At 49.6% G+C, this 16,543-nt stretch overlaps 1 protein-coding gene across 1 annotated transcript in view; it reads right to left on the minus strand.

The window, feature by feature from the left end:
* Positions 1-16,189, minus strand: part of SEMA7A (semaphorin 7A (John Milton Hagen blood group)) — a 55,326-nt gene extending 39,137 nt beyond the window's left edge. The window contains exon 1 of the mRNA XM_034782835.1: positions 16,010-16,189. Within this exon, the coding sequence (XP_034638726.1) occupies positions 16,010-16,121 (112 nt within the window). The 5' untranslated portion in view covers positions 16,122-16,189. The remainder of the gene's footprint in view (positions 1-16,009) is intronic.
* Between the last annotated feature and the right edge of the window lie 354 nt (positions 16,190-16,543).

Genomic DNA, 16,543 nt, shown 5'->3' on the forward strand with positions numbered 1-16,543 from the left:
AGCCATGTATAGCGCAGCATCATTTATAAGAACACAGGAAATGACTCACCAGGACAAGCCAATGGGCCCTGAACTCTGGTACCCTGTCGGATAGGGGCTAATACTGGATATTTGAGAATATGCAACAATGACCCAAGTGCCCTAATGATGCCCCTAATTGTGCCTTACTATACTATCCTTCCTGACTCCAGCTGGGAAATCAGCTTAGAAGCATGAGCATCAATAACCCTGGTAATACTCAATCTTCCATGCTCAAGGGATGCACAGCAACACGTCTCCATGGGGTGCAGCGAGTGTATTGCAAAGGCATCAGCCATTACTGGCCTGATTTTCAAAGCTGCCGAGCAAACTTAAGTGGGGGTTGCAAGCACTCGTCCCCTTTGATAATCAGGACGCATGCACTCTGCTTGTTTTTAATTAGTCCATATTTCTATTCCAGTAGTTCCCAGAGGCCCCCTGTTATGCTAGAGACTGGAAAGTAGAATTCACCTGCAGCCCTGGATCTTAGCGAATTAGTTTCAACGGAAGAGTAGAACGGTGGCCTCGGATGCCAGTTTAAGTAATATAGCCCCAGCTCTTACAGAAAAGGCACCAGGACCTTCAGCTTCCGTCTAGACAGCCATCACCAGAGACAGGGAGATGAAACCACACCACAATGCATGGCAGCTTTACCATGGTGAGACTCACCTAGCGTCATGAGGTGAGTGCACTGGGTGCCACTTTAAGTCCTATTGTGGGATTTCAGACCCTGCATGGAGAGTGCTCCCACCTGAGCCTCAATCCCTTTCTGTTCTGCTCCCTCACAAGCACATTTACTGCGTCCTGTAGTTCCTGGCTTTATTCTTTACTGCACTCAATGAAAGATGAGGGCAGGAAGGAAGGAAACACTTCAGGACAAATCGGAGGCACTTCACACCTTGGCTTCAAGTTTCTGGATAAGAATCCTGGGGAAAGTGCTGTCCTGGGGGGTCTAAAGCCCTCATAAACCTGAGGGGACGGAGGGCAAACCTATGGCGGGCTTCTGAGCTCTCACAACTCATCGAGTGCTGGGGATTTTTTAAAAATAAAAAAAACCCTCAAAACTATTTTAAAACACAAGAATAAAAATAATCCCAAGGAAAAGAGACAGCTAGCGACAGAGCAGGGATTTGGGAATTCTGTGGGAGTCCCCACTGTCGCAGGAACCCTCAAATTTCCAACAATACAGACGGATCAGAGCCTTACATCCCTTCCGTGGTGCCAAGTCACACACAGCTAAGCCCCTGCACCGGGAACGAGGCCAGAGGTACCAAGTACATACTGCATTCCATGGTTTGAGACAGCATTTTAGTAAGAATATTGCTGATCTATAAACAGAGTGGAGCTGCGGACAGGGCTGTCCCATCCGGACTCAACCCACTTCAATTGGAAGGGCTCAGTATAGCTAAGGTACGGGCAGGGGAAGCAGCAGCCGCCTCGGGATTCTGGCCAGCACTAACTCAGTGCTTTGCCAGCACAGCCCATCTGCTGACCTGTCCCTTGAACTTCAACAGGAAACTCGAAGTACGAGCCCATTTTAGACATCCTCAAAACAAGGAAACGCAGCAATTCAGCTGGTGCCTGTCAATGACGTGCAGAGCAGGTTCTTTCCTGCTGTTGTTTCCCTATTTTCCCCTACAAAGTAAATCTGAGAGAGGAGTTACAATTTACAGTTGCACACCCCGCTCACTGGAAATTTACAAGGGTTCCTGCCACAGTGGGGACCCCCCCAGGATTCCCAAATCCCCACTCAGTCATGATCTGTCTCATTTTTAAAATAATTAAAAAAAAATTTGAAGAAATAATTCCTAGGGTTATTTTGAAAAATTCCCCAACTCTAGATGAGTTGTCAGAGCTCAGAAGCCCACTATAGGTTTGTCCTCCATCCCCTCCAGTTTACGAGGGCTTTAGAGCCACAGAACACTACTTTCCCTGGGATTCTTATCCAGAAGCATGAAGCCAAGGTGTGAAGTCCTGGGACACCCCAATCTTGCTAGTGAAGGTGAGTGGGAGGGAGGGGGGGCTCTTCCCCTCCACAGCCATCTCATTTGAAAATTCAGTTCATCGTTGCTTTTGCTTTTGACTTCCATAGTTACCAGAGTACTTCCTAATCTGTAATGTATTGTCACAAACACCCCCGGGACTGAGAGGCCAGGCACGACTATTATCCCCACTGTACAGATGGGGAAACAGGCACGGAGTGGCTCAGTGACTCGCTGAAGGTCACACAGGGTGGCTGTGGCAGAGCAGGGAGTTGAACCCAAGCAAGTGTTCTAACTACTGAACAATCCTTCCTCTCCTTAGCACCTCTCTGCTGTTCTTATTTCTCTCTAACTGAATTGGAGCAAATTAAGGCTGGGGTTTGCAAAGGAGCAGGGAAGAGCCCAGCCCCCCAGCAAATGTCCATGGGACTGGAACGCTGAAATCCCAGAGCTTACATCAGTATAGCCTAAATACCCCCAGAGGACACCTGCCACCAGAAGATCTCAAAGCACCTTCCAGCAACGAATAAGAATTGTTAACCCTTCTTTTCCAGAGGGGGAAAACAGAGGCACGGGGTGGTGAAAGCGACTTGTCCAAGGTCCATCACTGATTCAGTGCGAGAGCTGAGACCAGACCCCAGCTGGCCTGAACCCCAGCTATGTGCTCCGAGCACCAGGTCATACTGACTCTCTGCTGTGGCCAAGCATGTGGGGACTATAGATCAGTAAAGCCCCAAACACAAAATGAACATGTATCAAGTGCTGGGCATGGCTGCCACCTTGTTTCTCATCTATTGCTGAAGGGGGTTAGTAGATAGTGGAGCAGGAGTTCTGCACCTCTGAGACTAACCGTATGTCCAGTAGTTGCTGGTTGAATACGAAAAAAAGCTGGGGTCAATAAGGTAGGAGGGAGGAGACATCTATATCTCACACACACGTCTCCCTGTCCCAGAGCTATAGTTCAAGCTGTTTCCTGCTCCCAGCCATGGCACGGTCCCAACAGGGCCTGAGACATTCTAGGGGGCTCAGATTTATCCTTCTTGCTACCCACTGCTCAGATCCATTGATTATCATGAGGCCCTTCCCAGAAATCATAACAGTGGCATCTGCGTTTATTGTCCCTGTCTGAGAATCTAAATATAAGAGGAGCTGGTGACTGGCTGTGGGGACGTTTATTTCTGCCAACTTCTGTCTGCAGTTTTTAAAAGCTGTCAGCGCCCCATCCTCCCAGACAGGCGCAGAGCAGGAGGGGAGAGGATCAGACCAGATGGCTGCTCCTTTATCCGAGGGTGGCAGTGAAGCTTGTGGCATATGAACAGCATTGGCTGATCAGGGTCTGAGACATAACAATGTGCTGCCAATATTTTAACTGAAGGCTCCCACAGGAGCATTTCTCAGAAGCGTCCCGGGGTGGGTGTGCGGCTAGGATGAGGATACATCTCTGAGCCCCAAGGAGGAGCCCTCCGTAGTGGGGTTGGTTAGTGATACCTAGAGAGGTGGGACCCCAGCAGAGGTGTGGGGGGATCCAGCCCAACCCCTCCTTCAGCCTGGTGATGGTATTTTAACTTAGGGCCTCTCTGTGGAATCAGTGACCTTGCCATGACAAATCAGTCATTTGAATTTAGGAAAGATGTGGATGCATTTGAGAGAGCACAGAGGAGAGCCACAAAGGATCAAGGGTTTAGAAAACCTGACTTAGGAGGGAAAAGTTTAAAAAGCAGAGCATGTTTAGTCCTGGGAAAAGAGACTGAGGGGAGACCTGATAATCTTCAGATATGTTACAGGCTGCTATAAAGAGGACAGTGCTCAATTGTTCTCCATGTCCACTGAAGGAGGCACAAGGAGTAATGGGTTGAATCTGCAGCAAGATTTAGGTTAGATATTAGGAGTTAGAAAGTTTTTCCTAAGGTGGTTAAACTCTGGAACAGGCTCCCAAGGAAGGTTATGAAATCCCTGTCATTGGAGGTTTTTAAGAACAGGTCGGACAATCACTTGTCAGGGCTGGTCTAGGTTTACGTGGCCCTGCCTCAGTGCAGGGAGCTAGACTTGGTGTCCTTTCCAGCCCTACCTTTCAATCATGCTAGGATTTACTTAGCGCTTTTCATCCCCAAAGCACTTCATGGACTACGGCTGAAAGGTTCAAATCTACTCAAATCCCATGGGTTTCAGTGAGATTTGGGGACCTAAACCTGAGAATCCTTTGGCAAGCCCAGGCTGCATATACAACTGCTCTGAAACACTGTCACTTCTGGGACAGAGGGCAGCAACCAGAGACAGGCAGTGAGAAAACCATTGGTCTAAACAGACACACCAGGCACAAGGGAGATGAAAAGGGTAAAAGGGGTTTCTCATGAGCATGCAGCATTTTACTGTCTGATCTACCCAATGATCCTTGTGTGACAGGTTGGATCACAGAAACCCCCTTGGGATCTGCCACCCAATGCACCAAGACTACTTCTATTCCTGTTTTCCCTGCCAGCTCAGGACTCCAGCACCCTGTCTTGCTGAGCCAGACACTCCCGTCTGCCCCAACACAGACCGAGGGTCTGAATAACTTGCCCCAAAGCTGCAAGTTTACCTGAAAACAGCTCACAGAAGTGTGCTTGTCTCTAGCACTCAGATGCCCAACTCCCAATGGGGGCCAAACCCAAATAAATCCGTTTTACCCTGTATAAAACTTATACAGGGTAAACTCAAATTGTTTGCCCTCTATAACACTGATAGAGAAATATGCACAGTTGTTTGCTCCCCCAGGTATTAATACATACTCTGAGTTAATTACTAAGTAGAAAGTGATTTTATTAAATACAGAAAGTAGGATTTAAGTGGTTCCAAGTAGTAACAGACAGAACAAAGTAAGTCACCAGGCAAAATAAAATAAAATGCGCAAATCTATGTCTAATCAAACTGAATACCGATAATCTCACCCTCAGAGATGCTTTAGTAAGTTTTTTCCTCAGACTGGACACCTTCCAGGCCTGGGCACAATTCTTTCCCCGGTACAGCTCTTGTTCCAGCTCAGGTGATAGCTAGGGGATTCCTCATGATGGCTCCTCTTCTCTTCTGTTCTCTTCCACCCCTTTATTTTTTTTTATATATATCTATATCTATCTATATCTTTTGCATAAGGCAGGAACCCTTTGTCCCTCTGGGTTTCCATCCCCCACTGGAAAAGCACCAGGTTAAAGATGGATTCCAGTTCAGGTGACATGATCACGTCATTGCAAGACTTCCTGTATGTGTGTGTGCTGGCAAATGGGTAATGAAGACTCACAGGTAAACACAGCCATCTGCAGACAATGGGAGTCATCAAGATTCAAAACCATTAATGGCCCATACTTTGCATAATTACAGTAGGCCCTCAGAGTTATATTTCATATTTCTAGTTTCAGATACAAGAGTGGTACATTTATACAAATAGGGTGATCACACTCAGATTATAAGATTTGTAATGATACCTTACAAGAGATCTTTTGCATGAAGCAAATTCCAGTTACATTATATTCACTTATGTTTTTATAAAACCATATAGACTGCACAACATCACACCTTGTTCCTCCAAAAAGGGCTGGGGTGGGGGAATTGTACCCATGCAGACCAGACAGGACCTCAGCTTTGAAGGTCTCATGCCAGACTCCAGTAAACTACCTGGAATGGAAGAGCCAAGAGGACCTTGGCCTCACCCACATTTGAAGAGTTGATGCTAAGGACAGACTTATTTTTATCCTAGACCACTGATTTCTGAACCTCTCTGCAGTGTGAGCAGGGGAGCCAAAGTTCAGCCAGAGGTTGTGAGGAGAAGATGGCAGCCTGCCAGGCACATTGCAGAGTAATAGTTCCCTGCTCTGAGGCAGGGTCAAGTAAACCTAGACCAGTCTTGACAGGAGGTTGTCCGACCTATTCTTAAAAACCTCCGCTGACGGGGATTTCATAACCTCCCTTAGAAACCTGTTCCAGAGCTTAACCACCTTAGAGTTAGAAAGAAGGAATGTGGGGTCACATGTCTTCCTCCCTCCCCCATTGCTTGGTCACATGATGAGGCCGAACCCCCTCCCTGCCAAGCAAGCTGTGCGGGGCAGGGAGAGGCAGGAGGGGAGGAACAGCTGGGAGCTGCTCGGAGATGCCGCTGCTTTCCCGGAATGGGGGGTCAGGCATGACTCAAGCTGTTCTGGGGTAGTGGCCCCCCACTGTCAGCAGGCACTGGTCATCTATGGTTTAATCACTAGGACATTGGGTTACAATCTAAACTGACAAGCCAGACACCAGGGAGGTGACAGAGGGAAAAGGTGTTCCTTGTTCGCGCGCAGCATTTTAGTCTCATCTACCCGCCCGTACACCGCCAGCGTCCCCTGAAAACTCCCAAGTGAGCCTCTCTTTGCCAAACAGCTGCTCTCTTACACTTGGAACAAATGCCAGAGGGGATGCAGCTGGTCCCATTCAAGGTCACTGCCTCTTTGCTGGAGGTAGAGGGCGAGCAGACAAGAGCGGCACATTGTTATTCCCACCTCTATCCCCACGGTGCTGGCAGCACCTGTCATGGGCTGGGTGCTCTGTGCTATTGGAGACTGTAGCATCACCCCAGCTCGAATTCTAGAGTCAGCCCCAGAGACCCAGTGGCAGCAGGGTAAGCCTCGATCCCTCTCGTGTGCATTTTTAAATGGAATCGTACAGTGGGGAGGGTGGAACCTGGCTTGACAACCAGAGAACAAATGAGCTTTAAACAGCCCAGACTCCTAGGGTGCAATTCTGCAATGCACCTCCAGCAGGTGCAGCAGAGATAGCCTAACCCAGCAGATGGAGCAGGGGAAAGATTGCTTAAAGCAGGCTGCATTAATTCAGTGCCTGCCCCTGGCTGCTGCATGCGTCCAGGTGTGGTCACAGGAGGGAGAACGCTTCCCCGGGTCGATTTCCAGCTCTGACATTGACTCACAGCATGACCTTGGGGAAGTCACTTTGCCTCAGTTTCCCCATCCGCATCAAGGTGAATATGAAAGGCTTAGAGCCCTCCGTAGGGCTGAGCATAAATAAATGCCTATCAAACACTTGGAGAGCCTCGGACAAAGAGACCATCGAGGGTACCGGCTGCATGAAGAATTACACTAAGGCAGAATACATACATTTCAAGAGCTCAGCCCTTCTTTTCTGAAGTACTCAAAGATCATGGAACCTTCTATCTCCAAGGTGGAGGCTCCTCTCCCACCCAGGTCTGTAGGATGTTGCCAACTGACTGCACCTATCTCAGGTGAGCGGCTGAATCTTAGTCTCTGCCCCTGGTGGGACAGGGGTCCACATCACAGAACCATCCCTCCCCAACCACTTGTCCCCTTTGTGGACTTGAGTCTGAAGGGACCCTAGATCCTGTGTTCCCCTCTCACTCCTGGTCAGCACCCAGGCACATGGGTGGAGCAGAGGGAGATAAAAGTGAGCTACTTTCTCCCTGCACCTGATCTGGGGATAAAGAAAGTCCTTTGCATTCCCCCACCCCCACTGCTTTCCACCCAGCCTCTTGCACTTTACAAAGAAAAAGCAATTTTGGGGAAATTTGGCATGAGGAAGAAGCTCAGTTAGGAGAAGAGACTTTGTTCTCCAAAAAGCCTGTGAGTGACAAAGAACAGTTTGGAGAAGTTCAACCTCCTGCAGAGGGACCTTCTGCTTGATTAGCAGCGGGCACCACGCACATCTTTATGGGCTCCCTGCACACCATTCTAGGTACTTCCCCTGGCTCCCCATCACTGCAACAATAGGTTATTGCAGTACCTAACTCTCATTGAAATCAATGAGAGTTAAGACAACTACCCTTGGGGATCTGGACCTGACTGCTTGGTGGGCCCCATCCCTTCACTAGGACTAGGGAAGGCAATTCAGACTCCAGGGAATTCAGTCTTTTGTCCAGATTGCTCCACCAATGACCCACCCTCACCGCTGAGGCACAGTAGTCACTTATTATCTATTTACATTCTTTCCTTCCCCGCCTGTGCCAAGTCATAGTGATAACACTGCTGGATATAGTATTAGCTGAAACTTAAACCAGGGGTGTGTCACCGAAATTAAATTATCATACAAGCTGGCAAACCGTCATGACTTCCTATTCTCACACGGTGAGTCATTCAGTATTCCCTTAGGTTAAGGAAATGCTTACTGGGGATAATGATACAGACCTCTGTAAAGCGCTATGAGATCCACAGATCTCAAATGCTAGATGAGAGCTAGGGACTATCATTTTTATTCTCACCATGCATAATTAGACTGTGGAATTCACTGCCACAGGAAGTTGTTGAGGCCAAGAACTTAACAACATTCCAAAAGGGACTGGAGTGATTTATATGGATAGCAAGAAAACCCAGAGCCATTGTAATTATGGACAATAATAATTTTGGAAGGAGTATTAAACTTCAGGGCTTCAGTCATTCCCAACGCATTAGAGATCAAAATGAGCCCTAACGTGGGGGCAGATTATCCACGTCTGCTACTGTGCGACTCTTGCACCTTCTTCTGAAGCGTCTGGTGCTGCCACTATCAGCAGTGCGATACTGGGCTCATGGACCATGGGTCTGATCCAGTCAGGAAATCTCTATGTTCCTACTGCTATTGGAGATTCTTCTGTCACCCAGGTGAGCTGGTGCTTTTGGAGCAGGAGGATCTGTGTTCTAGTCCTGCTGAGCCATGAAGTGAACAGAGGCCAGTCACAGAGGTCTAGCTACTAACAAGACTGACCTTGCGCTAGGTAGCGTATGGAGCCATGGCTAGTTGAATGTACAGGATGCATTTTGAAATGGACACTGATTTCTAAATCCTGTATGCCAAGTAAAGCAGCCTGAACTTTAAATGGTTTATTCCAAACCTATTTGTTTTCTTCACATTCCTATAGCAGGAGGGGAGAGAAAACAGTTGCTCTGTTTGGTTTTAAAATGTTTTGCACTGAGACTTAATTACGCCAACATCACCCCCAGAGAAGATGACCAGAGAGCAAATCTGCACCACTGGGAAAGGTGCTTTCTGCTGGAAACGCTGATGCTAGTAGCTCCATCCCAGGTGCCTTTTCTCCTGGGGGAAAACAGGGCTTCAGTCATGGAAAAACAAAGCTGCCTTCAGCAGTGGAAACACCATGTAGCTTCCTTGCTTTGATTCTTCCTCTGCTGTCTCACTTTCTTTTCTGTGAATCAGCCCCAGTGAGAATGGAAAGGTTCCCCACAAACCTATGGCACCCACAGTCTGGGGGGCCAGGCTAAGGGATTTCTGGGCAAGAAGAGAAGATCAGGATGAAGTGGCACTGACCACACATTACACCCACACAGGGATCACGTGCCAAGTGGCGGCAGCTGGATTGGCATAGCCCATCAGCTGCAGGGGAAGCGTTTGGTACCAGGCTCCCTGCTCCTCATCCTCTCCCATGTGGCTGATCCAGCTCCCTTCACACAAGGAAGGGTGAATACAACAGCCACGGGCCAAGGCGGCAACTCCCTACAGAAGCAGATGCTGGCACAGTACAGACACTGCTGTGGGCACCTACTCCTGACACACCAGTGCTGACCCACTCCTCTAGGGGTGGAGCACCCCCCCCCACCACACACACACACTCCAGCCCTCCCCACCTCCCGGAGTGCTTATGTCTGGTCAGTCACACACAGCTTTCGGGTCTCAAGGACACCCCTCCCGTCAGGCCCTGCTGCAGCCCTTGCAAAGGATCTGAGGACTGGGGTTTGAAGGCACCAGCAGTGGATGAGCAGGCTGGTTAAGGAGAAGAAGGGCTGTCAGATTCCATCTTCAGCGAGGACACCAATGGACAGAGTCTCAACCTGGGGGTCACCCCCCCCCATGCATGCGCCACCATTATAAACTTCACAAATGCCTTATTCTCATCTGCCTCACATCGAGCAGCATCCAATAGCATAACAAGCTGGACTGAAACTGAGAAAGTCTTGTACTGACTACATAGCACTCAGCATATAGAAGATGGATTGGATGGAGGGATGGTAACAGGCGCTGTGTTTGTAGACCTACCAGTGGTATACGATACAGTCAGCCAACAAAACCTGCTTGCCAGAGTCTATGACGCGACACCTGACCACCACGCAGGGTGGTTCATCCAATCTCTCCTGGAAAAAAAAGACTTTTCACGTAGAACTATGTAAGAAACTGAGCCACTGGAGACAAGGGAATGGCCTCCCACAGGGCAGTGTGCTAGCACCACTCCTCTTCAACCTATATGCCAATGAGCAGCCCATGCAGATCAATTCGAGGAGCTTCACATATGCCAATGATCTATGCAGCACGTCTTAGGAGAAGGACTTCGCCACTGTCGAGAACAGACTCTCACGTGCCCAGAGCAATCTTTCAGCTTATTACAGTTAGAACCAACTTTACGCCAGCCTGACCGGGGAGACACACGACGGCTTTTCACCTACGCCATCGAGAAGCCAAGCAGAAATTAAACATCACCTGGGATGGAATCCAACAGCACCAGACCGGTGGGCCAGGGGGCTATGCCCCCCCCACTTTTTAACATGGGCAGAGTTCGGAGGAAGGGGGAAACACTGCCCCTGCCCCCAACCGCAAGCCTCGGGCGGGCACGGAGCAGCGCTTCGCAGCAGGGGAGCTGATCTCAGCATTGCTCCACGCCTGCCCAAGGCTTGCAGTTTGGGGGGGGGGGCAATGCCCCCAAACTATGCCCATATTAAAAAGGGGGGAGCTATAGGGGTCATAAACAGATGCCACCGGCCACACCCACCCTGCCCTGATTGCTGACTTGGAGTGGGGGTCCTGGCTAGATGTGGGTAGGGTCCCAGTGCAGTGCCAGCTGTGGACTGCTCACGGAGCTTCCTTCTAAGCGAGATACACACCAGATGGGCTCATCGCATCCTACATTGCCCTGCCAAGTATGGCTGAGGTTAGCTTTAGTAAGGGGTATTTTACACACAGCGCCACCTAGTGGCAGAACAGTATCACAGAGTTTGGCCTTCCATTACAGAAAAGCCTAACTACTGCTACTATAACGTAGCATATTGGCCCAGCTCTGTTTTTCCTCTTGGTCTCTTACTTTGCAGCCCTACCACACTGTAAAGCCGTGTCTGATCTGACAAGCCAGGGCTCAGCATGGGATGATCCAAATGTCCCTTTTCCAAAGCACAACCCAGCGGGCCAGCATTTAGTTCTAACTGTGCAAGCAAAGAAAGAACACAAGTTACCAGCCTGAACACACTCCCTTCTGCATTGGCAAAGGGAGGAGTGCCCGAGTTCTCTGCAACTCTGAGCATTGAGGGGCTATTTTGCAAAGCTACAAAACTCCATAGCTTCCTTTCTTCCTTCATCTGCACTAGAGGAAGTGCAATGCACCAGAATAGACCCACGGGCCACTCTGTTTAGCTTCTGCTCTGACAATGGCTAATGCCAGATGCTTTGGAGGAAGGTGTAAAATCCTTGCAATTAGAAATGAGTCCAAGCTTTGGCATTTGGAACAGGTTCTGGACTCAGTCCCCCTCGAGACCACAACTGAGAATGAGGAAACACCCAATTGTGTCCCAATACCATGTTTGCAAACAGACATGACCTAGCTACATACATACTGATCCTATGTCAGGATCTGGTGGCTAATCTGCACTAGAGACTGCCAAGCCCACTAGATATCCCTTTAAATAGCATCGGAGCCATCATACAGTTCCTACACTAAGTCCCATCTCTCTTTCCAACAGGTCTTACTGAATAAGACTATCCCATGGCAGAGGGAATTGCTTCCCCACCTCAGCTGGTGAGCAGTTCATGCCCTGAAACTGTGTGTATTGAGGAATGTGTTAGAATTGCAAGCTATTGCTTTAAGAGTGGCAGAGAAAGGGGGCGGGGGGGAGAGGGACCTGGCCAGCCTTGCAGGCTAAGGGGCTGTCTGAAAGTACATGATCAGAGTCAGTATTGGAAAAGGCCATCTTAAAGCAAGGTGAGCTGAGAGTTATGCCTCTCTGCCTTGGGGAGCAGCCTGTTTTCATGCTCTCTGGTTTTAGATTCTTGCTCGTTATTCTGAATTCTAAGAAATGCTACATTGCCAACTTCCAGCCAGACTATTTATGTTGTTTTTACAAATAATTTCTGTGTGCGCTATGAGCACTACAGCAACAGGATTGTGCCAAAACTGGTGATAAATTTGCAGCCCGATTTTGCACTGTTATTCTGGCTGCTCCATTTCAGGCAGTTTCGCGGCCCACCATTTTCCAGGATATTGGACAAAACAGCTTTTTTCACACCAAAATCATGCCATGTTTGGAATCTCAAAGCCACCTTTGGCAAGAAAGGGGCCCATTTCCACCCTGAAACGGGGTGATCACTCTGGAAAAGGGACAGGAAGCCAGTGAGCAGCTAACCCAGTCAGGGAAGGTAAAATAAACCCTGGATTACAGTTTAGCTCAAGGCACTTTCCTCCAAGTTGACTTTATACACTATTCCCTCCACTCCTCCACCAAGAATCAGGTCCCTGAAAAAAATCATGAGATTAGCATAAAAATCTCAAGAGTTGAAACAGTAGGAAGTGTCAGGACCGGTTTTCCCTTGCCTTCTGAGCCTGGTCTGGGGCCATATTCTGAGGCTTTGCGCCAAAACCAGGAGGGCTAGAAAGTTTAAACGAAAGCTGAGACCCTCAGTCAGTGGCCTGCAGGAGTGGAGGTTTTAAGGAAAAGTGCCAAATAGCACCAGACTCATGATGAGAGTCCACAGAGTGACTGATTTGCAGCAGCCAAAGCGTTTCTCTCATCCAAGAGCTGTCCCCATTGCTATGCCAGCCCCAGCTGGTGGAGGTTAGAGCCATCAATGATGGGATATACATAGAGAATCACAGGACCCCAGATCACTTCACAGTCCTTTAGCCATAAAGCAAGGGCAACTGCAATGGAAGTGCTGGCCTCCTGACAATGTGCCTCCATCCCAACCCAGAGGGGCCAAGCTCTCAGAGTGAATGCAGTCTGGATCCCAGTTCTCTGCTGGTGTTAACGGGCTCGGCTCCATTGGAATCAGTGCAGCTCCAGCCACTTACAGCAGCAGTGAATGTGTTCGTTGCTCTCCAGCCCCTCCAGGTGTCAGGAGCAAATCTAGCTGTGTGGACACTGCGGCTCCTGCAGAGACATGCATTAGCCACCCGAGCGCAAGGCTTGGGGGTCTGCTGGGCTTGCGTGGCTAGCACAAGTCTACTCAGGCTGGGAAGCTCACTCACACCTGCAGTGTAGACACACCCATAAAATCCTTGGTCATTTTTGTTGAGTCCCAGTTGTGGCTGTGGGTTTGGGGATACTGATCCGAGTTAGGTCTGAAGCGGGCCAGGCACTTCCCAGACACGAGGTAAGCTGTTTGGAGCTGGAACTGTCTTATCATTGAAGTGTCTGGAATGCAGGTGGGGTCAGGGTAGGGATCAACAAAAATTATTTCCCAGCCTCCTTTCCCCCAGGCCAGACAGCCAAGAGGAGTAACAGCTTTGGGTCACTACCGACCTGGGCTGGATTTTAACTCATGACAAAAGGCACCAGACTCCCTAGTCAATCCTCTCCACTATCCAATCTGCACCCCCAGCACTACTGGGTAAGAAAGATGTGGGTGACAGGGAGCCAGACTTACACAGCAAACTGCAGATTTCTTAAATTAGATATTGTCACTGGATTCCCAGCTGTTCAGAGAAATCCTGCTCAGGAACCAATAAAGCAGGGGTGGGCAAACTTTTTGGCCCGAGGGCCACATTGGGGAATAGAAGTTGTAATGGTGAGCCATGAATGCTCACAAATTTGAGGCTGGGGTGCAGACTCTGGAGTGGGGCTGGGGATGGGGTGTTTGGGGTGTAGGAGGGTGCTCTGGGCTGGGACTGAGGAGTTCGGAGGGGGATCAAGGCTGGGGTAGGGGTGCAGATTCTGGCTGGGGGTGGGGACTCTGGGGTGGGGCTGGGGATGAGGTGTTTGGGGTGTAGGAGGGGGCTCCAGGCTGGGATTGAGGGGTTTGGAGAGCAGGAGGAAAATCAGGGCTGGGGCAGGGGGTTGGGCCCTGGGGAAGAGGCTCCGGGGTGCTGGGTCCGAGTGGCGCTTACCTCAAGCAGCTCCCAGAAGCAGTGGCATGTCCCTTCTCCAGCTCCTATGCGTGGATCGGCCCCCGACCCTGCTAGCGCCTGAGCAGGACCATGCGGCTGCTTCTGGGAGCCAAGTGGTGCGGCCCCGACACTACGCCCTGGCCGGAGTGCCAGAGCGAGGCCGAGCCTCATGGTCCAGACCCAGACCCAGACCCAGCCGGAGTGGAGTGGAGTCGAGCCGCGTGGTGCAGCCTCGACTCTAGTGCCGGAGCTAGGCTGAGCTGTGTGGTCCGGCCCCAGACCCAGCGCCCCGGCCGGAGCACCAGAGCGGGGCCGAGCCGCGTGGTGTGGCCCCAACCGGAGCAAGGCCGAGCCACGTGCCGCAGCCTCCAACCCTGCGCCCCGGCTTGCGGTCCAGCTTAAAGCGGGCCGTCCCTGCGATAAGCAATAGGGACGCGCTCTGTCTAAGCCGTGCGGCAGGAGCCATCTCAAAGCATATATTTGCCATCAAGTTTCCCCAGCACTAATTATCAAATGCGCTCCTTAGCAACAGTGTCTCCCTGCATCGCGTGCCGGGAAGCCCAGCTTGCGGCACACGTACATTACAAAGGCTCCGAGAGGGTAAATCAACTGCGTAACAAGCAGCAGGGGAACACGGCCAAAGAGAAACAGGTGCCATAGAAACCCGATCGCTTCCGCCTGCTCTTTCCACTGGCATACGCTCCCTTGGAAAGAGCTGTTTACCCCTCATGTTTCGCCAAGAGGCTGGTGATCTGACTTTTTTCCCTAATGGGAAAATTCAATGGAAATTTTCCTCCTCCCTAAAGCTCACTCATTTCCCAGCCACGGATTCTGTGTTCCCATCTCCTCCTTGTACCATTTGTCTGCATTATTTGCCAGACAAAGAGATAATAGCGGCACCTTTCCCCTGGATCGCCTTTGTCTGACTCCCCCACATGCTGTGAATATCATTCAGGGGCCTTAATATTCCCCTCGCTCTCCGAATGCCCCCGAACAGCTGCTTCTGAGCCGCCCTACTCACAAACTGCACATGGCTGAAGAATAACAGAGGGTTCATAATAAGCTAGGCCACCGCTGGGTACAAACATGCCCTCAACAAAGAGGCTCCAGGAGACTATACAGGGAAGCTGTTGGGTCACAGACTGACAAGAAATGTTCAGTACAGCTGTCTGCTCGGTTCAGACAAATAGCGTATACATCAGGGACACTGCAGTGCCTTCTGTTAATGTCTTTGTACATGGCGTTAATCAAGGTGTTTGAGGCGGGGGGGGAGGGGAGAGAAACCATCAGTAAAGGCTATTCTGTTCTATACATTTACATGTGCTCCACAAATACACTGTATATGCTTCCTCATCGGTCACCTCACCTCCCTTCTAATAGCTGTGCCCCTCCGTCTCTGCTCAAGGAGAATGCAATACTAAATGTTTAGCGTAGAGCCAAATTGGCGCAGAGACAGCGGGTTAAGTAACTCTAATGAATAGGAAGCTAACTGTTTTACAAGACAAGTGTTTGGCATTTCAGCTTCTCAGTATCTGTGCAATTCCAGAGAGAGCTGTTACAGTCTCTCTCCAGGAACTGGGCATATCAGCAGCCTTAATTATATTTGTGCAGTTTGGAAAGGGGATGAAATTTAAAAAAAATGTAAAGGTCTCCTCAAGAAAGAAATTAAAAATTAAGAAACTGATCAAGGAGGAGAAAGATCTTAACACATGAGAAAGTTGCCAGTTAATATCTTTTCATGTACGACAGCATCAATCTTCCTTGAAGAGGCAAAAATGAATCAAGACTAATCCCACCAAAGTGACTTTATACAGACAGAAGATAGAGATTGTTACACCAACAAGGCTATTCTCCGCATATCTCTTGTAAATGGCACACACTATTTATACATTTCAAGGCTGTAAGATCTGCCTATCAGGGAGTACAAGGATCTGTCAGGCAGTTGCTCTCTGGGACTCACCTTTTGGAGCTGTAATAATTCTAGGATTCACCCTCGAGTGCCCAACTGTCAGGAGAAACAGGTGGCTGGTCCACAGAGCAAAGAGATAGGCAGCATAGGAGTTCAGACCCATTTCCACAGCTCTGCAAATCGCTCAGCAGCTTACTTCTGTAAGAACAGTAGAGCACACACTTCAGGGCAAACCTTTGAAAATGGGTGTGTCTAGAGTGGTTACTAACTCTAGCCAATCAGAGTGCAAGCAGGAAACATGGGGGGGGGGGGGCAAGGATGGGAAACAGTTACCCCAGCTAGGGATAAGAGTTTATCAAAGCTTGGAAATTTACCAAATCAGCTACTCTGGAATAAGAGTCCATATGAAGAGTTATGGTAGGATTTCTGGTCTATAATTTTTGTGGAATAAGAATTCCAGACTAGCTATTTCACTCCATTTCCAAGGGAAGATAAGCCCTGACTCACCATCCAAACCCTTTATGAAGGGAGGCGGGGGGGGGGGGGGGGGGGGAGGAGAGTATGATGTTATCATTGACTGAATCC

Source organism: Trachemys scripta, chromosome 10 (assembly GCF_013100865.1).
Source record: "Trachemys scripta elegans isolate TJP31775 chromosome 10, CAS_Tse_1.0, whole genome shotgun sequence".
NCBI classification, from domain to species: domain Eukaryota; kingdom Metazoa; phylum Chordata; order Testudines; family Emydidae; genus Trachemys; species Trachemys scripta.